At 46.8% G+C, this 25979-nt stretch overlaps 1 protein-coding gene across 1 annotated transcript in view; it reads right to left on the bottom strand.

The window, feature by feature from the left end:
- Nucleotides 1-8542: 8542 nt before the first annotated feature.
- Nucleotides 8543-25979, bottom strand: part of LOC134338842 (cytohesin-2) — a 55520-nt gene continuing 38083 nt past the window's right edge. The window contains exons 9-12 of the mRNA XM_063034982.1: nt 22638-22714; nt 22139-22210; nt 15824-15978; nt 8543-12469 (exon numbers count right to left, since the gene is read on the bottom strand). Of these exons, the coding sequence (XP_062891052.1) occupies nt 12385-12469; nt 15824-15978; nt 22139-22210; nt 22638-22714 (389 nt within the window). The 3' untranslated portion in view covers nt 8543-12384. The remainder of the gene's footprint in view (nt 12470-15823; nt 15979-22138; nt 22211-22637; nt 22715-25979) is intronic.

Below are 25979 nucleotides of genomic sequence, written 5' to 3'. Positions count from 1 at the left end.
GACTTTTTATGGGAGTTGGCAGTCCAACTTAAATGTGCATTACCGCCACCAACTGGACTGGAGTGTGGTGTAGCGAATTGGTGGGGTGGGTAGTGCTGGTTACCGGTTGTTTCAGATGAAAAATCGCCCCACAGCTTGTAAGTAATGAAACACGATACCGTGAATTAAACTAAAGTCACTCCCGTAACTTAAAGTTTTTAAATGAAAATTATCAACCCCCAAAGATTGTAATGAAGCCCGCATTTGATTTATTTCAACCTTATATGCTCCACACAATAATACTATGCGTTCATCTATTACATAATGATAACAAACCTACATAACCCAGAATGGTGTTTTCTAACAAGATACAAGGAATAATTACCCAATTCTCAATCGCGTCTAAATGATTCTTTCTCTTTTTGTTTTACCTCCTTCTCCAGTAAACCCAACAGTTTTAAGTATTCTATAAAGGTGTCTCCCATTATGCAAATTATACCACTTCTTACCATAACGCCCTAATTCTCAACCCTACCAATCCCTTAGCTTCTGATTTGCTTAGTGGTAGGTCAATATCCACTGTGGAACTTTTAACAGCTTTCTTAGCTAAGCAATCAATCCACTCATTCCCCTCTACACCTCTATGTGCGGGGAACCTTAAGAAGCCAGCGTATACACCAAAATTCTTTATATGAAATAATGTTTGATAAAGCTTCCAACAGTAAATCTGAGCAGTTTTAAGACTCAGATTATACTTATGTAGCACCCCTGGTGGACTCACAGCACCTGGTCCATTCTCTGTCTCTCTCTCTCCTTCTCCCCCAAAACCCCGCGCATACAATATCTTACAGATACACCAAAAACATAACAACTATCCAAATTGGTTCATAACACCTTCTTATCAGTAACGTGATTCAACAAACTGCTAGCAGGAGGGCTTCCTCAGCATTTAACATAACAAAGAAGCATTCCCAAGTATAACATAACAAAGAAGCCATTTTAATTAGCCTAGGCAGGAACATAAGAGACAAAACCCCCTTACACTTATATTCCTGTTTTCATTTTAGGTCAAGGAGACTCACGGTTCACAGTCATATGACACGGGTACAGGCCCTTCGGCCAACTGGTCCACGCCAGCCGCAACATCTTCCCTGTTAGTTCCATTTGTCTGCGTTTAGCTATAACCCTCCGTGCTCTTTCCCCTGCATACAGCCGTCCTAATGCATCTTAAATGTTCTGATTGTACATGTCTGGCCAACTTCCACTGGCACTTCATTCTAAGTATAAACTTCCCTATCTTCCCTCCTCGCCCCCCACCCATTACCTTGTATCTATACCCTTTGGTTCTAGACTCCCCAACCCCGAAAAAAAGACAATGACCTTCCACCTCATGGCCCTCATGTTTTTTTTATGAACATCTAAGTGTGACAGAGAGCGCTCGGTAAACGTACTCCTTACATCTGGGTATTTACGCGCACACACAGCCTTGTCATTTTGCTGTCGTTGCGCTGAGTGTGCGCACTTCAATGTCTCCCCCCACCCCGGTATGTTCTACTGATGGGTCATAAAGGGTTTAGCTGTATGGTGCTTTCCCTGGCCATAAACTGCAGAATATTCCACCTCTTTAGTAATGGGGATGTGGAAATGTGTATATATTGTTTATATACTATGAGGTAGCTACTTCTGTTTATTTTGCAATATGATTGTAATCACATTATGAAGTTCATCATATTCTGATCCATGCGTAACCTTACATTAACTTTCTGGGTAATTAAAGATGGTATATCGTGGTGGTGGCTCTCTCACAGTGATGTCTGAAAAGAGGATGCTGTCTAAGTTGCATGCCATCTTGGTCAATGTCTCCCATCCACTACATAATGTACTGGTTGGGCGCAGGAGTACATTCAGTCAGAGCCTCATTCCACCGAGATGCAACACAGAGCGTCATAGGAAGTCATTCCTGCCTGTGGCCATCAAACTTTACAACTCCTCCCTTGGAGGGCCAGACACCCTGAGCCAATAGGCAGGTCCTGGACTTATTTCATAATTTACTGGCATAAATTACATATTGCTATTTAACTATTTATGGTTCTATTACTATTTATTATTTATGGTGCAACTGTAACGAAAACAAATTTCCCCCGGGATCAATAAAGTATGACTACGACTATGTGCCGAGAAAACCGGTGCGAATGGCTCTTAGAAGAGAAAGAGATCGAGCTGCCACTGGACAAATAGTATGGAGCTACTTATTTTGTTTTCTGGTAGAACTCTTTTTGTAAATACTGGCAATTTTTTTCTGCTATTGTTTGTAAGTGTGGATTTTGACACACTTACACACCCTTGAACAAGAGTGCAAAGCGACTCCAGCCATTTTTTCCTTCAATCGTAACCCACGTATCGTAATACTATGTCTCCTGCCCTCCAGGAAATACAGATCCAGCGGTGGCCAGGCTGACCTCTCTCTCGTCCCCGTCCAGGCAGCACACTCGTAAGTCTCTTCTGCACCCTTTCCAGCTTGGACGATTCGTTTAATTACTAGTTTAGTTAGTTCGGCACAACACGAGGGTCAAAGGTTAGGGTGCTGTACTGTTCTATAATATACCAAGTGTGGTCTCAGCAGGTCTTGCTGCTCCATCCGATGGACGACTCCTTCATCACCCTGTTTGCCATGCGTCTCCAGATGAGGGTAGACCAAAGGGCCTGTTCCTGCGCCGTACTGATGTATGTCGTAACCGTGAGTTGTGTGCACGAGAAATAGAAGCTTGCTTGACCTGGCAATTGGGACGTGGGAACGCACAAGAGAAAATCAGCAAATGCTGAAAATCAAAGCAACACACAAAAACCGCTGGAGGAAGTCAGCAGGCCAGGCAGCATCTATGTAAGAGAGTAAACAGACCCAAGGGCCTCGGTCCGAAACGTCGACTGTTTACTCTTTTTCATAGATGTTGCCTGGCCTGCTGAGTTCCCCCAGCATTTTGTGTGTGAGAACTCACTTACCGTGACGACCACAGGGTGGCGCAGCGGGCAAAGCGGTTGTCTCGAGGCTCTGATGACACTGTTCAAACCCGCCCTCTGGTGTGCATGTGAGTGAGAAGTAGTTTGCACATTCAACTTCGGGTTCAATATTACTTATACATGTGGTTAAATTTATTTCACGGCAGTCGTAAAGTGCTAATAATAATAAAGTACAAATTATATTAAGAATTTATTAAATCAGTCGTGCAAAAGAGAACAAAAGCGAAGAAGTGAGGTGTCCATTCTGAAATTTGATGGCGGAGGGGAAGAAGCGTCAAGTGTGTGCCTTCAGGCTTCTGTATCTCCTCCTTGATGGTAGCAATGAGAAGAGGGCACGTCCTGGGTGATGGTGGTCCTTAGTGATGGATGCAGCTTTTTTGAGGCATCGCCTTTTGAAGGTGTACTCCATGCTGGGAAGGCTAGCGCTCGTGATGGAGATGACAGCCTTCTGGAGCTATTTCCGATCCTGTGCAGTTGTCCCTCCATACCAGGCAGTTAGAATGCTCTCCACTGTACAGGTGTAGAAATTTGCTAGACTTTGGTGGCATACCAAATCTCTTCAAACTCCTAATGAAGGAGCCATCATTGTAATTGCATATGTTGGCCCCAGATTAGATCGTCAGAACCCCGTGACCACGTGAGACTATCCTGCAACGACCAGCGGGGTGAACGGGAGTTAATCAGCAGTTGCCTATCGCCAATGCGTGAGGGGTATTTCACGGTAATGCGGGTTCAGCAAAATGAGATTAAGTAGAAGTGAGAGGTCTTCGTGAGGCAGGATTGTGTGTGTGAGACAGGGAGAACTTGGTGGGCTGAAAACCCTATATCCTTCTAACGTTAGTGGGTCCTCTTGAGAGTGCACTTGGGAATATTTTCTGGAGTTCTTGTCGTGCCGGAGGGATGCCATTAAACTGGCGAGCGTGCAAAAGATTCATGAAAGCGTTCGGAGATGCTCTTCTGCACACCGCTGTTGTAATACGTGAGTATTTGAGTTCCTGTCAACTTGAACCAGCCTGCCCATTCCCCTCTGACTTCTCATTAACAAAGCATTTTCCCCCACAAAACAGCCTCTCACGGGATTTTTTTTTTCCCCTGAGCCATTATCTAGAGATTGCTGTACCTGAAAATTGCAGATCACCAGTTTCTCAAACCACCCCGTCTGGCACCAACAATCATTCCACAAAGTCTTCCCTATTCTAATGTTTAATCAGAACAACTGGCATGCTTTCATGCATTGATTGGCTGATTAGATATTTGCATTAACGAGCAGGTGTACAAGTGTACCTAATAACGTGGCCACTGTGTGTATGACAAACACGAGAAAATCTGCAGTTGCTGGAAACCCAAAGCAACACACACAAAATGCTGGAGAAACTAACAGATCATGTATCTATGGAAAAGAGTGAACTGTCGACGGTTCGGGCTGAGCCCCTTCATCAGGACTCAGTCAGGAGAGACTGTGACTGGATTTGTGGGGGGGGGGGGGATAGATCGCTGAGAGATTTATAAAATCACCAAGGGCACAGACAGATGGTCAGTCCCTTTCCTAGGGCGGGGGAGTCTGAAACAAGATACAGGTAGTGTGAAATCATAGTCATACAACTTGGAAACAGACCATTCATCTCACCTGCGATAGTACACTCAAACACGTTTGGCCCATATCCAAGTACCCGCTTTAAATTATCTAATTATACCCCCCCTCTACCACTTCTGCTGGCAGCTCGTTCCATGTACCTACCACTTACTGTGTAGAAAATTTGCCCCTCGGGTACCCTCTCAATCTCACCTTCCCACGGTGAATCTCTCGTTTTAGACACCTGCGCCCTGGAGGAAAAATGTGTGACCATCCACCTTATCTACGCCCCTCATGATTTTATAAAAGTCGGATCTCAGCCGTCTTTGCTGCATGGAAACAGTCCCAGCCCTCCAGTCCTAATAACAGAGGGAGGAAGTTTAAAAGGGGAATCTGAGGAGTACATTTTTCCCATACAGAAAACAGTATCGTCTGCGTTCTGTTATTAACATAGAACATCACAGCACAATACAGACCCTTCAGCTCACAAGGTTGTATCGACCTTTTCACTTACTCCAAGGTCAATCTAACCCTCCCTTCACACGGAGCCCTCCATTTTTCTACCGTCCATGTGTCTACTGAAGAGTCTCTTAAATGTTCACAATGTACCCGCCTCTACCACCACGCTTGGCTGGATGTTCCATGCAGTTACCACTCTGCACATTGAAAAGACTACCATGCATCACCCATTCCCCACCGCCCTGCCAACCCCGTGCCGGCTGGTGGCGCAATGGCATCAGCGCCGGACTCCGGAGCGAAGGCTCCCGAGTGCGAATCCAAGTCAGGCCACCACCCCCCCCCCCCCCCCCCCGCCGAGCACGTTTTCCATCCGTGCTGTGTTGAACATTGAGCTGGCTACTCGGCCTCGTTAAAAAAAAGGATCGAGTCAGGAACGTTTATATTGTGACCCGGTTAATCCGAAAGGAGACCAATCCTGACACCACGCGCCAGAAAAGAATGGCTGACTCTCTGATGCGACGCGCTAAAAAAAAAATCTCCCACCCTTACACCTTCCTCCAATCACATTTGCTTTTGCCACCATGGGGGAAAGTCTCTCACTATCTATTATATGCCTCTTATCATCTTGTACACCTCTATCATTACTTGTCATCCTCCTCCACTCCAGAGAGAAAACCTCCTTCTTGCTTAACCACTCCTCATAAGACATGCTCCCTAATATGGGCAGCATCCTTGTAAATTTGCTCTGCACACTCTCTAAAGCTTCTATATCCTACTTATGATGAGGTGACCAGAACTGAATTGCTTCTCCATTCTTACCCCCTCGGGTGGCGGCGTGGAGATATGTTTCTACCAAAGGAGAAGTAAGGCGTTTCTTCTTCTCTCCGCTAACCTGTAGGTCACCCTTTGGCAAGGTATAGCACCTACTTAGCCCACTGATCAGTCACGTGAAGCCACGGAAGCAGGTGGTAGATGGTCATATGGGCAGCTGGTGCATATCACAAGTCCTGTTGAATGGACGACAAATGCCAAGCATATAATCTCTGAAGAGTATTGATAGTGGCTAAGGTCACTCGTCTTGTAAAGAGACTACCCAAATGTTGGCAATGGCAAACCACTTCTGTCGAAAAATTAGCCAAGATCAATCAGTGTCATGGAAAGAACATGATCACCCAAGTCTTATGACATGGCTCATAACGAACATTACTTACTGTTGAGTATGTTCGATTGGCAAGTAAAATGAAAGTCTTCACTGCATCTTCGTACATCAAGTCATACAGCAGAAACAGACCCTTCAGCCGAAATCTTCTATGCTGATTGTGTTGCCCTGCGAGGTAGTCACATCTGCCGATGTTTGGCCCATGGCCCTCTAAACATCTCTACAGGTACTTATTGAGATCATAAACACAAGAGATTCTTCAGATGCCAGAAATATAGAGCAACATTACACAAAATGCTGGAGGAACTCAGCAGGTCAGGCAGTGTCTATGGTAATGAATAAACAGTCAACATTTTGGGCCAAGACCATTCTTATGGACTGGAAAGGAAGGGGGAAGACGCCAGAATGAAAAGGTGGAGGGAAAAGGAAGAGGACTAGCTAGAAGTTGATAGGTGAAGCCAGGAGGCCGGGAAAGGTAAGGGGCTGGAGAAGAAGTAATCTGATAGAAGAGGAGAACGGACCATGAGAGAAGGGGGACTCGGCAAGGTGATGGGCAGGTGAGGTAAGAGGTCAAAGTGAGGAATAGAAGAGAGGAGGGCGAGGGGAAAAAACTACGTGAAGGAGAAATCAATGTCCATATCATCAGGTTGAAGGCTACCTAGCCCTGAGGTGTTGCTCCTCCACCCTGAGAGTAAAGAGAACATGGATCAACATGTCAGAACAGGGATGGAAATAGGAATTAAAATGGATGGCCACCGGGAAATTCAGCTTTTGGTGGATGGAGTAGACATGCTTGACAAAGCGGCCGCCCAATTTACATTAGGTTTCACCAATGTGACTTATCTAGATGACTTTAAAATATTGCTAATATGCTTGCTGCACTGCTTTCAGCAGCTCATTCCAAAAATACACCAACCTTTGTGTGTAAAAGCTGCCCCTAGTATCCCTTTTAAATCTCTCAATTCTGATCTTACATCTCTGCCCTCTTGATTTTCACACCCCCTCCTCAGGAAAAAGTGCTATGTGTTTTCAATCTAATGCCTCTCAAACCTTATGTACTTCATTCAGGTCACCCCCTTAATCTCCTACGTTCCAGAGAATAAAGCCCCAGTCTACTCTCCTGGCACCAAGTACAGTCAACGTTCCGGTAAATCTTTTCCACTCTCTTTCTAGTTTAATGCACTCAAAATGATGGAGAAACTCAACAGGTCAGCCAGCATCTATGGAAAGGAATAAAGAGTCAACATTTCAGGCTGAGAACCATCGGTGATGGAAAGAAAGAGAAACATAGCCAGATTAAGAATATGAGGGAAAGTAAGGTTTTGCAGGTCGAGTCAACAGTGGGGAAGGCAAATACAATGTTAGACTCATTTCAAGAAGGCTAGAATATAAAAGCAAGGAAGTAATGTTGAGGCTTTATAAAGCACTGGTGAGGCCTCACTTGGAGGCTTGTGAGCAGCTTTGAGTTTCTCATCTAAGAAAGGATGTGCTGACGTTGGAGAATTTTCAAAGGAGGTTCACAAATTATTCCAGGATTGAAAAGCATGTCATATAAGGAGCATTTGATGGCTCTGGGCCTTGGCTCACAGGAATTCAGAAGAATGAGAGGGAAACCTACCAAATACTGAAAGGCTAAGAAAGGATGTGCTGACATTGGAGATGGTTCAAAGGAGGTTCACGAAAAATGATTCCAGGATCGAAAGGCCTGTCGTATAAGCAGCATTTAATGGCTCTGGGCCTCAGCTCACAGGAACTCAGCAGAATGAGAGAGGATCTCATTGAACTGTATCGAATATTGAAAGGCCTCGACAGAGCGGATGTGGAGAGGATGTTTCCTATGGTGGGAGAATCAAAGACCAGAGGACACAGCCTCATAATAGAGGGGTGTTCTTTAGTCAGGGAGTGGCAAACCTGTGAAATTCATTGCCACAGGTGGCTGTGGAGGCTAAGTCATTGAGTATACATTTAAAGCAGAAGTTGATAGATTCTTGATTAGTAAGGGCATGAAGAGATATGGCGAGAAGGCAGGAGAACGGGGCCGAGAGAGAAATGGATCAGCCACGATGAAATGATGGAGCAGACTCGATGGGCCAAATGCCCTAATTCTATTTTTATATCTTATGAGAAGCAGAACAAGATAGAAGGTGGTAGGTGAGACCTGGAAAGGAAGGGGAAGCAGCTAGAATAAGGTGTGGGGGAAGGGAGGCAAAGGAGTACAAGCTGGAAGGTTGTAGGGGAGACCAGGTGAGGGGAAAGGTGTGTGGGTGGGGGACTGGGTGATGAACTGAGAAGCTGGGAGGTGATAGGTGGAAAAGGCAAAGGGCTGAAGAAGAGGTGTTGTGTTCTAGTTTAATAACAGGGTGACACAATCTTCAGGGGTGCCCTCACCAACATCGTACATTAACTGCAACATCCTCACAACTGCCCCGCTTACCTATTCAGCACTGTGACCGATGAAGGAGATGTGACCGTACTAAACCAATAAGATGGTATCTGGAATGAGCTGTTGGAGGGGCTGGAGGCAGGAACACTAACAGCACTTAAAAAAGCATCTGGACAGGTACTTTAACAGTAACATGGGTGGCACTAATATAGTGGCTAGCAGAATGCTCCACAGTACCAGCAACCCGGGTTCAATTCCCACTGCTCCCCGGAAGGAGTTTGTACGTTCTTCCCGTGAGCACACGAGTTTCATCCGGGTGCTGTGGTTTCCTCCCGGCTAGCTGGTGACTTGGTCATTGTAAATTGTCCTGTGATTGGGCAGGGGTTAAGTCAGGGGATTACTGGGCAGCACGGCTCAAAGCACCAGAAGGGCCTGTTCCGCACTGTACCTCAACAAATAAAACAAATAATAGTTTGTACTTTGCAGCACCATGACCCCCCACCCCCAACTACTATCAGGACATTTTTTGGTCTATTTGTATCATTTCTTGTAAAAATATGGTGCACAATTATATAATTTTCTTTTATCTTGTGTATCTGATGTGATATGCCTTTGATGCTAGATCCAAAGTTTGTCATTGCTCCTGTATACACACAGCCTTGTTCGTCAGACAATAAAATCTGCTTTGACCTTGACCACGATGCCATCCATACCGCTCCCAATTGACCATACTAGGCCTGTCTACTTCCGTGCTTTGCCTAACGTCTGTCCAAGTATCTGTAGTAATTGTATTCCACCATCGGTCCTAGCCCTTCTAGTCTCTCCTTATAACTCCAGCTGCCCAGAGCAGGCAATGTCCTGATGAGTCATTTCCCGCCACTTCACATCTTTCACATTGGATGGAAAACCCCCAAGGCTGTATATGGCATACATAATTTGTTGATAAGTTTACTTTGAACTTTCAAGGGTGTGTAAACAGGCATTTAAACAGTCAGGGATTGGGGGGGATTGAGATTCTAGACAGGCAGACTGGTGTGTACCTGGGAGAGGGGCATCTGCAGATCCCGTCTTCTAATTGTGCTCTTTCTTGTAATAGTTATGTCTAATTATGTTTCATTGATGCTTTCCTTCTGAATGCTGATTATATGACACTATGAGGCCATGATGCTGTTTTTCATTGCACCTGTACAGACAGGTACTTGGGAATATGACAATAAACTCAACCTTGACAAATGAAATTAACAGGACCATAAAACCTAGGAACAGAATTAGTCTATTCAGCCCATCAAGTCTGCTCCACCATTCCATCGTGGCTGATTAAAATCCCTCTCAACCCCATCCCCCTGTTTTCTCCCTGGAACATACAAAACCCTTACTAATCAAGAAACTATACAACCTCCACTTTAAGTTCACCCAATGACTTGGCCTCCACACTTGTCTGTGGCAGTGAATTCTAAAGATTCACTAACTCCATCCCTCAATTTCGCTGTGCCCTCTGGTCTTCAACTCCCCCCACCCCCACTTTAGAAAACATACTGCCCATGTCCACTCTTTCCAGGCCTTTCAATATTCAATAGATTTCAATGATATCCCTCCTCACTCTTCTAAACTCCCATGAGTACAGGCCCAGAGCAATCAAACACTCCTCCTACATTAACCCTTTCATTCCCAAAATCATTCCTGTGAACCTCCTCTGAACCCTCGCCAATGCCAGCAGATCTTTTCTTACATAAGAGGCCCAAAACTGCTCACAATACCCTGTGCGATCTGACCAAAGCCTTATAAAGCCTCAGCATTAAATCCTTAGTAACCGTCGGTAATAAACCAATACCCATTCCCTATGGTCTTGCAAAATTAGTTCAGCAATAATGGAATAGCAGAGCAGATGCAACAGGCCAAATAGCCTAATTCTGCTCCTATGGTTTATGGTCCCTCAAACATACAGTCACTAGCCAATTGATTATGTACACCTGCTCATGAATGCAAATATCTAATCAACCAATCATGTGGCAGCAATGCAATGCATAAAAGCATGGAGTCTTGGTAATGAGTTGTTCTTCAGCCCTAATATCATAATGTGGAAAAATGTGATCTGAGTGATTTTAACTGTGGAGTGATTGTTGATGCCAGGGGGGTGATTTGAGTATCTCAGAAACTACTGATCTCCTGTGATTTTTACACACATCAATCTCTAGAGTTTACAGAGAATGGTGTAAAAAACAAAAAAAAAATCTAGTGAGCAGCAGTTCCTTGTTAGTGAGAGGTCAGAGGAGAATGGCCAGACCGGTTCAAGCTGACAGAATGGCAACAGTAACTCAAATAGCTACACATTAGGTCAGTGGTCTGCAGAAGAGCATCTCTGAAGAAACAACATGTTGAACTTGAAGTGGATGGACTACATCAGCAAAAGACCACACTGGGTTTCAAGGTGTACCTAATAAAGTGGCCAATGAGTGCAGGTCATAGCTAACATCTCACAGCTACCGGGCAGGGAAAGGAGCAGTCATCCTTCCTATATTACTGTATGCAGCTGAATCATGGATCACCTACCTGAAGCAATACCACTAAAGATCCTTACAGAAGATTTTGAGGATCATCTGGAAGGACAGATGCATCAACACCAGCATACAGGAGGAGGCCAATACGAACAGCATCTCCACCACGATAAATCAACACCAACTCCGATGGATCAGTCATGTCATCCGGATGCCTACCTCACGTCTCCCCAAACAGATCCGTTACTCAAAGTTGAAGGAAGGTCACAGAGCCCCTGGTGGGCTCAAAGGAAACCTTCAAAAACATCAAGATCGGCCGGAAGAAATTCAACATTACACCTAAAAACTGGGAAGACATTGCATTCAGTAGACACACCTAGAGGAAGTCTGTTCAAGAGGGAGTTGCGCTGCACGAGGCTGATCTCTGCTGTGCCGCAGAGTACAAGCGGCAGGTCCAAGAGGGAGAGACCAAACAATCAAAAGACCCAACCTACTAACCATAGCCACCAATTATTCTTGCCTACACTGCACCAGAATACGTGGATCCCAACCACCTGAGGACCCACCAATAGACAACCCTGTAAGAGAACATTATTCTCGACTCAAATGATCGCATTATATATAAACGCAGGCAAGTGGGTTTTAGTGGCTATGGGTAGGGTGGTCAGCATACATAGTGTGGGCTGAAGGGCTTTTTCCCTCGCTGTTTGACACTGTTCAGTGGCTGCGGTTATGCCTCTTTGAGGCAGCATTCCATATCCCGAGCCCTGCTCGCAGTATAGAGCACAACAGCATCACAATGAATTTGTAGTGAAATATTAATAATAATAACAATAATAATATTAATAATAATTACCAACAGTAGTGAGAATAATGAGTGTTCAACAATTCTGGAAGCTCATTAAATCGTCAAAAGTCTGTAAAATTCCGGAATACCGGAAGTGAGACCAAGTCCTCACCCTCTCTCCACCTCCCACCCGACCCCACTTGCAAACTCGGGAGAGGAGTTGGTGGGGGGTGCAAAATGGTCCGGGGCCCAGGGGAAGAAATGGGGCCGTCCTCTCTTTCAGCCACATATGTCGAGTCTCCAGGGGTGGTGGCAACGGAGAGGGGGTAGGGGAAGATGAAAGGGAGGGAGGGAGAACCTCCACAAGGGACTGGTCTCTCGTCTGAAATGTCTCATCTTCCAACTCCTTGAAAACGAGACCACGGCTGACTGCTGTGACAGGAGGAGGGGATGGGGTGATGGGGCAAAGGTTCACCCTCCCTTTCTCTTTCCTCGCTGGGGAGCTCCCCGCTCCCTCTCCCCCTCCATCCATCAGGGCTGTTCCACCTTCTTCACTGAGATGCGCTTCTTCCGCGCAGCAAGCATCTCGTAGAACGGGTCGATGCTGACAGCTGCCCTGTGGGGTGGGGTAGAAGAGAAAAAGGAAGAGATTAACTGAAGCACGTAAAGGTGCGGGAAGCCTCTGCCGCGGATGCACAGAATCGCAAAGGGCCATCAAGGGCATCTTCAAGAATTGGTGCACCAAGAAGGCACTGAGGACCCTCACCACCCAGGACAGACCTTCGTCCTGTATCCCTCACTGATGGTTGCTACCACTGGGGATGAGATATGGGACCCTCTTTAAGATAATGTCTTTTTTGAGACATTGTAAGTGTTGTTACTTCAATGTACTCGTGTTATTTCTTTTGTATAATATAACAATAAAAAGATTTGAAAAGAAAGAGATACAGCACCCTGAAGACCTTACACTCAACCTTTTACAACATAGGATATAATGATACAGTACTGGAACGAAGGCCCGCAATGTTGTGCCAAGTTTTTAACCTACATAATCAATCTAACCCTTCTCTCCTACATAGCCCATAACCCTCCATTTCTCTTTCATCCATGTGCCTGTCTCAGAGTCTCTTAAAAGTCCTTAATGTATCTGTCTCCACCAGCGCACCTGGCAGGTAGTTTCACACACCCATCACCCTCTATGTGAAATACTTAACTCTGACATCCCCTTGTACTTTCCTCCAACTACTTTAAAATTGTGCCCTTTGTATTAGACACTACTGCTCTGGGAAAATGTCTCTGGCTGTCCACTCGATCTATGCCTCTTACCATCTTGTCACCTGTCATCCTCTTCCTCTCCAAACAGAAAAGCCCTAGCTCACTCAATCCTTCCTCACAAGACATGCTCTCTAATCCAGGCAGAATCCTGGTACATCTCTTCAGCACTCTCTCTAAAGTTTCCACATTCTTCCCATAATGCGGTGACCAAAACGAACACAGGATACTTGGTAGTGTGGAGGAGCAGAAGGATCTGGGGGTAAATGTCCACAGATCCCTGAAAGTTGCCTCACAGGTGGATAGGGTAGTTAAGAAAGCTTATGGGGTGTTAGCTTTCATAAGTCGATGGATAGAGTTTAAGAGTCGCGATCTAATGATGCAGCTCTGGTTAGGCCACACTTGGAGTACTGTGTCCAGTTCTGGTCACCTCACTATAGGAAGGATGTGGAAGCATTGGAAAGGGTACAGAGGAGATTTACCAGGATGCTGCCTGGTTTAGAGAGTATGCATTATGATCAGAGATTAAGGGAGCTAGGGCTTTACTCTTTGGAGAGAAGGAGGATGAGAGGAGACATGATAGAGGTGTACAAGATAATAAGAGGATTAGATAGAGTGGATAGCCAGCGCCTCTTCCCCAGGGCACCACTGCTCAATACAAGAGGACATGGCTTTAAGGTAAGGGGTGGGAAGTTCAAGGTGGATATTAGAGAAAGGTTTTTTACTCAGAGAGTGGTTGGTGCGTGGAATGCACTGCATGAGTCAGTGGTGGAGGCAGATACACTAGTGAAGTTTAAGAGACTACTAGACAGGTATATGGAGGAATTTAAGGTGGGGGATTATATGGGAGGCAGGGTTTGAGGGTCGGCACAACATTGCAGGCCGAAAGGCCTGTAATGTGCTGTACTATTCTATGTTCTACAATACTCCAAGTGTAGTCTAACCAGGGTTTTACAGAGCTGCAACATTACCTCAATACTCCAACTAATGAAGGCCAACACACTATACACCTTCTTAATCGCTCTATCAACTTAGTCATAGAGTCATAGAAAAGTACGGAACAGAAAAGGCCCTTCAGCCCTTCTGGACTGTGTTGAACCATTTAAACAGCCTACTCCTATCGACATACCGGGACCACAGGCCTCCATACCCATACCATCCACGTACCCATCCAAACTTCTCTGAAACATTGAAATCGAGCTCACTTGCGCTGGCAGCTCAGTGCACACTCTCAGGTCCCTCTGAGTGAAGAAGCTTCCCCTCATGTTCCCCTGAAACTTTGCCCATTTCACCCATGGATGCGTAGTATCTTCAAGAGGTGGTGCCTCAAGAAAGCAGCATTCAATACTGAGCAGCCTCACCACATTTTACATCCTCTCTTCTTGTTACTATCTTCGGGGAAGAGATACAGCAGGCTGAAGACACACACTCAATGTTTTAGGAACAGCTCCTTCCCCTCCGCCATCAGATTTCTGAATAGTCCATGAATGTATGATTACTACCTCTCTGTTCCTTACTTGTACCATTTGGAAACACAACAGCACAGTATGGGCCTTTACCCATGAAGTTGTGTCACTTTTTTGGCCTACTGAATGATCAATCTAATCCTTCTCTTCTTTACAGCCCATAACCCTCCACAAACAAGGGAAGGTCTGCAGATGCTTGAAATCAAGGTAACATACACAAAATGCTGGAGGAACTCAGCATCTATGGAAAAGAGTTAAACAGTTGCCATTTCAGGCCAAGACCCTCAACCACTGATGATCTGGTGTGTCATGTAAAAGAGGGTAAATACTTATGCACTCAATTATTTTGTGTTTTTTATTTGTAATTAATTTAGATCACTTTTGTAGAGATCTGTTCACTTTGACACAATAGAGTCTTCTTCTGTTGAAATCAGTGTCAAAAAACGAAATACACTGTGATTCAACGCTGTAAAACGAAAAAACATGAAAACTTCCAAGGGGGAGTGAATATTTTTTATAGGCACTGTATATACTTACTGAAATTTAGAGTTTTTATCATGTATTGCAATGCACTGCTGCCGCCAAAACAACAAATTTCATGACATATGCTGGTGACATTAAACCTGATTTTGATTTATTTTTATTTAGAGATACAGTGCAGAATAGGCCCTTCCAGTCCTTCAAGCTCAGTAACCCTGACAATCCCGATTTAACCCAAACCCAAACATGGGAAAATGACCAATTAACCTACTGGGTACATCTTTGGACTGTGGGAGGAAACCAGGGCACGTGGAGAAAACCCATGCGTTCCACGGACTCCCCTCCTTCATTTCCCAGCTCCTTCCATCACCACCCCACCTCCTCATATCCCACACTCCCCCTCTGCTTCCCCTCGCTCCCTCTTTTGCTGTCCTCTCTCCCTCTCGTTCAAGCTCAGTTGTCATTCAACCACACATGAATACAGTCAAATGAAACAGCATTCCTCCAGAGCCAAGGGGCAAGACACAGTCCCAAGGGCACACGGCTCCGATAGTTACAACAACAGGAAACTATACAGACCCAAAACCCCCAAGTCCCTCAGTATCATGGTCTGTAGATTGATGGTGCTTAGGATGTTGTCCCAGTTTTCCACTCGGTAAGCACTGCAGAGCAGCACTGATGTAAGGTCACCTACTGCCCTCCCAGGCCTCATTCCCTCTCTGCCACCGTTCCCACCCCGCCCGAGGACTCACTTGATGCACTTGATCCACTCATCCTTCTCCTCGGGAGTTGGAGCGGAGATGCGGTACACCATGTGGTTGCCCTCCACCACGCGGCCGTCTGCCTCCGTCTTGCAGGCCTTGATCAGCTGGCCTCGGTTATTGGGGATGTACAACTCAAAGCAGTTCTGGGGGTTGGGGGGGTGGAAAGAAAGGGAGACGGACATGGGAGGGGTGAGAGAAGGGAGTTGGGAAGGTGTAAGGGGTAAAGGAGGAGGAGGAGAAGGGGAGAGGAGAGCGGGGGAAGGAGTGGGGGGAATAGGGTGGGGAGGGAGGGGGTGAGGGAGAGTGGAGGAGAGAGGGAGGAGGGTTAGAGGGAGGGGGTAGGAGAGAAAGGGAGAGGGAGAGTAAGAAAGAGGGAAGAAGGAGACAGGGGAAGGCACATGAGGAGAGGAGTGGGGAGGGCACAAGAGGATAGGAGGGGGGAGGGAATTAGGGAGAGGGGGAGAAAGCCAAAGATAGATTGTCGGTATGTGCGTGAGTATGGCCTCCACAGTTGCCTGTGTTAACAAATTCCACAAATTCAGCACCTTCTGGCTAACGAAATTTCTCTATATCTCTGTTTTAAGTGGACTCCCCTCTCCCTAGGCTGTTCCCTCTTGTCCTAGACTCCTGCACCATGGGAAACATTCTTTCCATATCTACTCCATCTAGGCCTTTCAATGTGCAAAAGGTTTCAATGAGTTCCCTCCCTCATTCTTCTAAATTATCGGATGGTAATCCTTTCATTCCCAGAATCATCCTTGTGAACCTCCACTGAACCCTCTCCATTGCCAGCACACCTTTTCTTAGATGAAGAGCCCAAAACTGTTCACAATACTCAAGGTGAGGCCTCACCAGAGCCTTATAAAGCCTCAGCATCACAACCCTGATTTTGGATTCTAGACCTCTTGAAACGAATGCTAACATTGCATTTGCCTTCCTCACCACCGACTGTACCTGCAAGTTAACCTTTAGGGTGTTCTGCACAAGGACTCTCAAGTCCCTTTGCATATCAAATCAAATTTTTGCATTTTCTTCCCATTTAGAAAATAGTCTGCACATTTATTTCTACTACCAAAGTGCACGACCATGCATTTTACAACATTGTATTTCATTTGCCACTTTCTTGCCCTTTCTCCAAATCTAACTCCTTCTGCAGCTGACCTGTTTCCTCAACACTACCTGTCCCTTCACCAATCTTCGTATCATCTGCAAACTTGGCAATAAAGCCTTCTATTCCATCATCTAAATCATTGGTATACAGCATAAAGTGAAGTGGTTCCAACACTGACCCCTACGGATCACCACTAGTCACTGGCAGCCAACCAGAAAAGAATCTCTTTATTCCCACTCGCTGCCTCCTACCAATCAGCCAATGCTCTAAGCATGCCAGTAACATTCCTGTAACACCAAGGGCTCTGCAGGCTCATGTGTGGCACCTTGTCAAAGACCTTCTGAAATCCAAATATACAACACCCTTTTATGCCTGCAATCTCCTCAAAGAACTCCAACATGTTCGTCAAGAATTTTCCCTTAAGGAACCATGCTGACTTTGTACTATCTTGTCCTGTGTCACCAAGTACTCCATAACCTCATCCTTAACAACTGACTCCAACACCTTCCCAACCACTGAGGTCAGGCTGACTGGTCTATAACTTCCTTTTTGCTGCCTTTTTCCTTTCTTAAAGAGTGGAGTGGCATTTGCAATTTTCCAGTCCTTTGGCACCATGCCAAAGTCCAAAATGCTTTTTGAAAGATCATTACTAATGCCTCCACAATCTGTACTGCTACCTATTTTAGAACCACCTCCACAATCTGTACTGCTACCTCTTTTAGAACCGCAGGGCGTAGTCCATCTGGTCTGGGTAACTTATGTACCCTGAGGTCTTTTAGCTTTTTGAGCACCTTCTTCCTTGCAATAGAAACTGCACTCAGTTCTCTTCCCTCACACCCTCCAACATCTGGCACACTGCTAGTGTCTTCCACAGTGAAGACTGATGCAAGATACTTATTCAGTTCATCTGCCATCTCCTTGTCCCGTTATTATTTCTCCTGCCTCATTTTCTAGCGGTCTTATATCCACTCTCACCTCTCTTTTATTTTTTTAAACGCTTGAAATAGGCTTTACTATTCACTTTGATATTGTTTGCTAGCTTGCTTTCACATTTCATCTTTTCCCTCCTAATGAGTCTTTTAGTTGCACTCTGGAGATTTTTAAAAGCTTCCCAATCCTCTACCTTCCCACTAATTTTTTTCTTTGTTATATGCCCTCTCTTTAGCTTTTACATTAGCTTTGACTTTTCTTGTCAGCTGCAGTTGTACTATCTTGCCATTTCAGTATTTCTTCGCTTTTGGAATATATCTATCCTGCACCTTCCTCATTTTTCCCAAAAAACTCATGTGATTTCTGTTCTGCTGTCATCTCTGCCAGCATATCCTTCCAATTTATTTTGGCCAACTACTCTCTCATACCTTTACTTTACTCCGCTGAAATACTGCCACATCAGACTTTACTTTCTCCCTATCAAACTTCAAGTTGAACTCAATCATAATTCTTTTACCTTAAGCTCCCTATCACCTCCAGTTCATCATGTAACACCCAATCCAGTATCGCTGATCCCCTAGTAGACTCAATGACAAACTGCTCTAAAAAGCCATCTGACAGGCATTCAGCAAATTCACTCTCTTGAAATCCATTACCAACCTGATTTTCCCAATTGACCTGCATGTTGAACTCTCCCATGACTATCATAACATTGCCCTTTTCACACACCTTTTCTCTTTCCCATTGTAATCTGTAGTCCACAACCCAGCTATTGTTGGGAGGCCTGTATATAACTACTATCAGGGTCCTTTTACCCTTGCAGTTATAACTCAACCCACAAGAATTCAACATCTTCCAGTTGTATGTCACACCTTTATACTGATTTGATGCCATTCTTTACAAGCACAGCCATGTCACCCCCTCTGCCTACCTTCCTATCCCTCCAATACAATGTGTAACCTTAGACATTCAGCTCCCAACTTCAACCATTCTTCAGCCATGATTCAGTGATGGCCACAACATCATACCTGATAATCAGTAATAGTGCAACAAGATCATCCACCTTCTTTCTTATACTCTGTGCATTGAGACATAATACTTTGAATACTGTATTTGCTACCCTTTTTGATTCTACATTCTTAATGCACTGATACTCACTCAGCTGATTGCAATTTTGTTCTATCATCGGCCTGTCCTTCCTGACAGTTTGACTGCATGCTATCTTCGCTTTTTTACCAGCCGTCCTACCCTGAGTCCCATCACTCTGGTTCCCACTCCCTGCCAAATTACTTTAAACCTTCCCCAACAGCTCTAACAAACCTGCCTGCGAGAATATTGGGCCCCCTAGGGTTCATATGCAACCCATCACTTTTGTACAAGGTCATACCTCCCCAGAACAGATCGCAATGATCCAAAAACTTAAAGTCCTGTCCCCTGCACCAACTTCTCAGCCACGCGTTACTCTGCAAAATCATCCTGTTTCTACCCTCACAGGCACGTGGCACAGGCAGCAATCCAGAAATTACTACCCTGGAGGTCCTGCTTCTTAGCTTTCTGCCTAGCTCTTGAAATTCTCTTTTCAAGACCTCTATTTTTCCTTCCTACGTCACTGGTACTAATATGTACCAAGACATCTTGCAGCTCTCCCTCCCTCTCCAAAATGGTTTGGACACGATCCGAGACATCCTTGACCCTGGCACCTGGGAAGCAACATACCAATCAGGTGTCCCATTCACGTCCACAGAATCTCCTGTCCGTTCCCCTCACTATTGAGTGCCCTATCACTATCAATCCTCTCTTCTCCCTCTTTCCGTTCTGCACCACAGACCCATGCTCAGTGCCAGTAATCCGGTCTCCGCAACATTCCCCTGGGGAGGTTATCCCCCACAACAGTATCCAAAATGGTGCACTTATTATTGAGGGAAATGGTCACAGGTATGCTCTGCTCTAACTGGCTCTTCATATTTCCATTTCTCCTGACAGTCACCCAGCTACTTGTCTCCTGCATCTTAGGGGTGACTACTTCCCTGTAGCCGATCGATTATCTCCTCACTCTACCGAACAATCTGAAGGTCATCCAGCTGCTGCTCCAGATCCCTAACACGGTCTTCAAGGAGATGCAGCTGGATGCAATTCACACGGATGTAGTTCCCTGGGAGACACTGGGTCTCCCAGGACTCCAACATCAGGCATGAAGAACACAAAAAAGGGAATCTTAACAGAAACTTACCCAGAGCCAACACCTCTTTTGAGCCGAAGCTTCCTTTGAGCCAAAGCCTGATACTCCTACACTCACCACTGGCCTACTCCCAACAATGACCACACCGTTTGTCCCTTCTGTACTGTTAAACAAGAATTGCTGACCTGAAAGAAACCTCGTTGCTGTGGCCTGCCCCTGCCGCTGATTGGGCCACCGGAGTTTGGAGGATGGTGGAAGTGGAACAGCTCATGTGAATGTGGGGATCAGTATAAATGGCTGACTGGTGGTCAGCAGAGACTCAATGGGCCAAAGGAGCCATTCCCTTGCTGATTCATTCTCCCACAGATCCACTGCTTCTGAACATGGCATCAGGCGAGTCTGTGCTAAGCTATCAAGCACTGGTCCCATTTCATTCTCCCAACATCCCCATCAACTCCCACCCACATAAGGGGAACCCATTTTACAGTGGGAAGTTTCCCCACCCACCTGGGATGTGGGAGGTATATTGAGCACCTGGAAAGGGAAACCCCACACAAATCGTGCAAACTCCACAAAGATAGACACTACACTCAAACAGAAATGCATACACTTGCAAAACACCATGCACAGACACACACAATTTCTGCCTCTCACTCACACTGCCTTTCTCTCACTCACACAGATCTTTTGAGCTCTCTCTCTGGAACACACAGCCTCTCAAATGTGCCTCTCTCACACATCCTCACTTGGACAGAGCCTCCCCTCTCTCACACCCACAGATCTCTCCCACACTTAGACCCCCTTTCTCAGTCTCTCTCACACACACACTTCTCTCCCTCCATCTCCCTCTCGCGCACACTTCCCCCTCTTGCCCACGCGCACACACACACACATGCACGCACTTCCCCCTCTCTCGTGCGCACCATTCCCCCTTTTGCGCACACTTCTCCCTCTCTCACGCACGCTTCTCCCTCTCACGCACACTTCCCCCTCTCATGCACATCATTCCCCCCTCACATACACACACACGTTCTCCCTCTCTCACACACATTCTCTCACTCACACTTCTCCCTCTCTCTCACACACACACTTCTCCCTCTCTCACACACACACTTCTCCCTCTCTCACACACACACTTCTCCCTCTCTCACACACACTTCTCCCTCTCTCACACACACTTCTCCCTCTCTCATCACACACACTTCTCCCTCTCTCATCACACACACTTCTCCCTCTCATCACACACACTTCTCCCTCTCTCACACACACACTTCTCCCTCTCTCACACACACACTTCTCCCTCTCTCACACACACTTCTCCCTCTCTCACACACACACTTCTCCCTCTCACAAACACACGTTCTCCCTCTCACAAACACACATTCTCCCTCTCACACACACACGTTCTCCTTCTCTCTCACACACACTTCTCCCTCTCACACACACACGTTCTCCCTCTCTCATCACACACACGTTCTCCCTCTCATCACACACACTTCTCCCTCTCTCATCACACACACTTCTCCCTCTCTAACACACACTTCTCCCTCTCTCACACACACTTCTCCCTCTCTCACACACACTTCTCCCTCGCTCTCTCACACACACTTCTCCCTCTCTCACACACTTCTCCCTCTCTCACACATTCTCCCTCTCTCACACACACACTTCTCCCTCTCTCACACACTTCTCCCTCTCTCACACACACTTCTCCCTCTCTCATCATACACACATTCTCCCTCTCTCACACACAGATTCTCCCTCTCTCACACACACGTTCTCCCTCTCTCACACACACGTTCTCCCTCTCTCTCTCACACACACGCACACACGTCTCTGTCTCTCACTCAGACGGGAGACAGTGAAAGGTAACTGAGATAAAGGGTGTGAATAAGGCAGAAAGAAAGTCAGCCATGATTGAATGACAGCAGACCCAAGAGGCTGGATGGCCACATTCACAGAGGTACTGTCTCTCGCGTACATCTGGTTGGAGGGCTGGATTCAGCAGCACTGCCCTCAGGTTAACGATGACGTTGAAAAGGGTGCATCAGACAGTGAATGGGGGTCAGGGGAGAACACTCACCGGCTTCCTGGGGTCTTCCACCTCACGGATGCTCAGGTTCTCCAGTGGGATGATTCCCCTCGGCTCCTTGTCCTGCGTGGCAGCAAAGGAAGAGGGGTTCAGGGCAAGGCGGAGTGGTGGGGAAACAGAGAGAGTCAGAGTAAAGGGAGAGGTGGGGGAACACAGAAAGAGTGAAAGTGCGGGGAGGGGGTGAGGGAATACAGAGGGTGAGAGCGGGGGAGGGGAGGGGAAACACAGAGGGTGAGAGCGAGGGAAGGATTAGGGAAAGAGAGGACTGAGCAAGGGATGAATAGGGAAACACAGAGAGATGGGCATAACAAGGGGAGGGTTGGGGAAACAGAGAGAGTGGGGGTAGGGAGAGTGGAGTGAGGGAGAGAGGGGAAGGTGAGGGAGGGGACAAGGGAAGCATGAATACAAGTGGAGGAGTGGTGGGGTGGTGGAGGGGTGAATCCTCGGATGTGCCCCTCCCCATCCACAGTCCGTCCCCATCCCTACTCACCGTTGTGTACTCGAAGTAGTAGAGGCAGTTGTCCGTCAGAATGAACCATCGGCGTTTCCACGTCTTCACCCTGCCCCCTGTCCCATTGACACACGAGAGCAGACAGAGGCGAGAAGTGTGAAAGGGTGTGGAATGGGGGGGGGGGCAAAGGAGGGAGATAGGGGGAAGGAGGGGGCAGGATGGACAGATGGAAGGGGAAGGGGAGAGGGATGTAGAGAAGAATGAGGAGGATGGCAGAGGGAGGGAAAGCAAAGGGCAGGGGGGACAGAGAGACAGAAGTGGAATGGGAGGGGGACAGAGGGAGTGGAGGCGGGGTCAGTGGGAGGGGGCAAATGGAGGGAGGAAGGAGAGGGGGATGGAGGGTGGAGTGGGGAGGGGGAGGACAGAGGGTAGGTGAGAGGAAGTGGAGAGAAATAGACAATGAGACCACTTCCCATCCCATCCTCGCTCGCGTACCCTAGTCAATGCCACCTATTCTGCCCTGAAACAGCCCTCCTCCACCAGAAATAGCTGCCCCTCCGCAGCTCGATGAGGAAATACAGGAGCCTGGACAAATCAGGAATGGTTTCTTCCCCTCTGCCATCATGTTTCTGGACATTCCATGAACCCATGATACAACCTCACTACCTTAAAGCATTGCTTTTTTCATATCTTGCACAGGATCGCAAGAGGCCACAGTGAACTGTGTACCCAGCAAGCTCCATCTCAGGCTCAACCCTACCCACCATCGGGGGCTTCTTGCTTAGAGCCAATGCGTGGCTGGGTGGCCTCTCCCAAAGGAGGTGTAAGGCGCTCCTTCCCTCCACTAGTTGCAGGTCACCCTTGAGCGAGGTGTAGCACCCACTTAGCCCACCCACCCCCCAACCCCCGATCAAGTTCACGTGGAGCCACAGGAGCAGTTGTTGGATGGACGTATGAGCAGTCAGTGCACATCACAAGTTCTGGTTATGTGACCATTGATTCCAGGTAGACAATCTCTGAAGAATATTGATAATGGCTGGGGTCACCTGTCTTGTAAAGGCACTACCCTGAAGGCATTGGTAAACCACTTCTGTAGAAAAATTTACCAAGACCAACCATGGTCATGAGACCACGATGCCCTCCGTCGTACGACAAGGCACATAATGATGATGGAGTTGGCATCCACCATTAAGGACCCCCACCACCCAGGACATGCCCTCTTCTCATTGACACCATCAGGGAGGAGGTACAGGAGCCTGAAAACACACACTCAGTTTCAGGAACAGCTTCTTCCCCTCCACCATCAGATGCTGTCCAAGTTGCATCCCATCTTGGACAATGTCTCCCATCCACTACATAATGGACTGGTTGGGCACAGGAGTACATTCAGCCAGAGACTCATTCCACCGAGATGCAACACAGAGCATCATAGGAAGTCATTCCTGTGACCATCAAACTTTACAACTCCTCCCTTGGAGGGTCAGACACCCTGAGCTAATAGGCTGGTCCTGGATTTATTTCCTGGCATAATTTACCTATTACTATGTAATTATTTATGGTTTCATTACTATTTAATTATTTATGGTGCAACTGTAACGAAAACCAATTTCCCTTGGGATCAATAAAGTATGGCTATGACTATTTCTGAAGGACCATGGACCATGAATACTACCTTACTATTAGTCTTGCGAACTATTTATTCTGAGAGCTTATTCTGATTTTCCTGCACTGTACTGCTGCCACAGAACAACAAATTTCACAACTAATGTCATTGAAGATAAACCTGATTCTGATTAAGGCCACGAGCATGTACCGATTCACTCTCCCCCGCCTCACACGGCCTCTCCCCATGCTGACACAAAGCCCCTGAACCTATACACCTCCCTGGAGCACACAGACATGACTCTCCCCCTCCTCTCACAGGCCTCTGGCTTGGTTTGTCAGTTCTCCCTGCCCCTTTCTCTCTGTCGTGCTCGCTCTCACCCACTCCCTCTCTCACTCCATTTTATTTTCTTTCTGCCCTCTTTATCTCCCTTCCACTCCACCTCCCAACCTCTCTCCCGCTCCCCCTCTCATTCTCTGGCCACCCCTTCCTCCACCTCTGTCCTTTCTCCCCGTCACTCCCTCCTCTCTCTGCCACACTCTTTTCACATTTGGCCTCCTCCCTTTCTCTCACTCTCTCCCATTCTCCCTCTCCTCTCTCTCACCACTCTCTTCCCTTCCCCTCATCTCTCCCCCTGTCCGACTCTGTCCCCTCATGCTTTCTAGCCCTTCCTCCCTCTCCCCACCACCCAACCCCTCACTCCTCTGTCCACTGTTCCATCCCTCATTTCTTCCCCTTCTCCACCCATCCCACTTTGCCCCTCTTCTTGCTCTTATCCCTCCTCTATCTGTCCCCTATTGCATCCCCTGTTTATTCCTATTTCTGCCCCTACTCATTGTCTTGGTAACCTCCACCCTCCTCTGTACCCCACCACCCCAGCCCTGTCCTCCCTCTCCTTTGTCAGGATGCTGTTCATCGACTATAGCTCAGCGTTTAATACCATCATTCCCACAATCCTGATTGAGAAGTTGCACAACCTGGGCCTCTGTAGCTCCCTCTGCAATGGGATCCTCGACTTCCTAACTGGAAGACCACAGTCTGTGCAGATTGGTGATAACATATCCTCCTCACTGACAATCAACACTGGCACACCTCAGGGGTGTGTGCTTAGCCCACTGCTCTACTCTCTGTATACACATGACTGTGTGGCTAGGCATAACTCAAATACCATCCACAAATTTGCTGACGATACAACCATTGTTGGTAGATTCTCAGGTGGTGATGAGAGGGCGTACAGGAGTGAGATATGCCAACTAGTGGAGTGGTGCCGCTGGAACAACCTGGCACTCAACGTCAGTAAGACGAAAGAGCTGATTGTGGACTTCAGGAAGGGTAAGACGAAGGAACACACACCAATCCTCATAGAGGGATCAGAAGTGGAGAGAGTGAGCAGCTTCAAGTTCCTGGGTGTCAAAGATCTCTGAGGATCTAACCTGGTCCCAACATATTGATGCAGTCATAAAGAAGGCAAGACAGTGGCTATACTTTATTAGGAGTTTGAAGAGATTTGGCATGTCAACAAATACACTCAAAAACTTCTATAGTTGTATCGTGGAGAGCATTCTGACAGGCTGCATCACTGTCTGGTATGGAGGGGCTACTGCACAGAACCAAAAGAAGCTGCAGAAGGTTGTAAATCTAGTCAGCTCCATCCTGCGCACTAGCCTACAAAGTACCCAGGACGTCTTTAGGGAGCGATGTCTCAGAAAAGCAGCATCCATTATTAAGGACCTCCAGCACCCAGGGCATGCCCTTTTCTCACCGTTACCATCAGGTAG

This window comes from Mobula hypostoma, chromosome 28 (assembly GCF_963921235.1).
Source record: "Mobula hypostoma chromosome 28, sMobHyp1.1, whole genome shotgun sequence".
Taxonomy (NCBI): Eukaryota; Metazoa; Chordata; class Chondrichthyes; order Myliobatiformes; family Myliobatidae; genus Mobula; species Mobula hypostoma.
The sequence above is the reverse complement of the archived record's forward strand: the minus strand, read 5'-3'. Positions and strand labels throughout refer to the sequence as shown.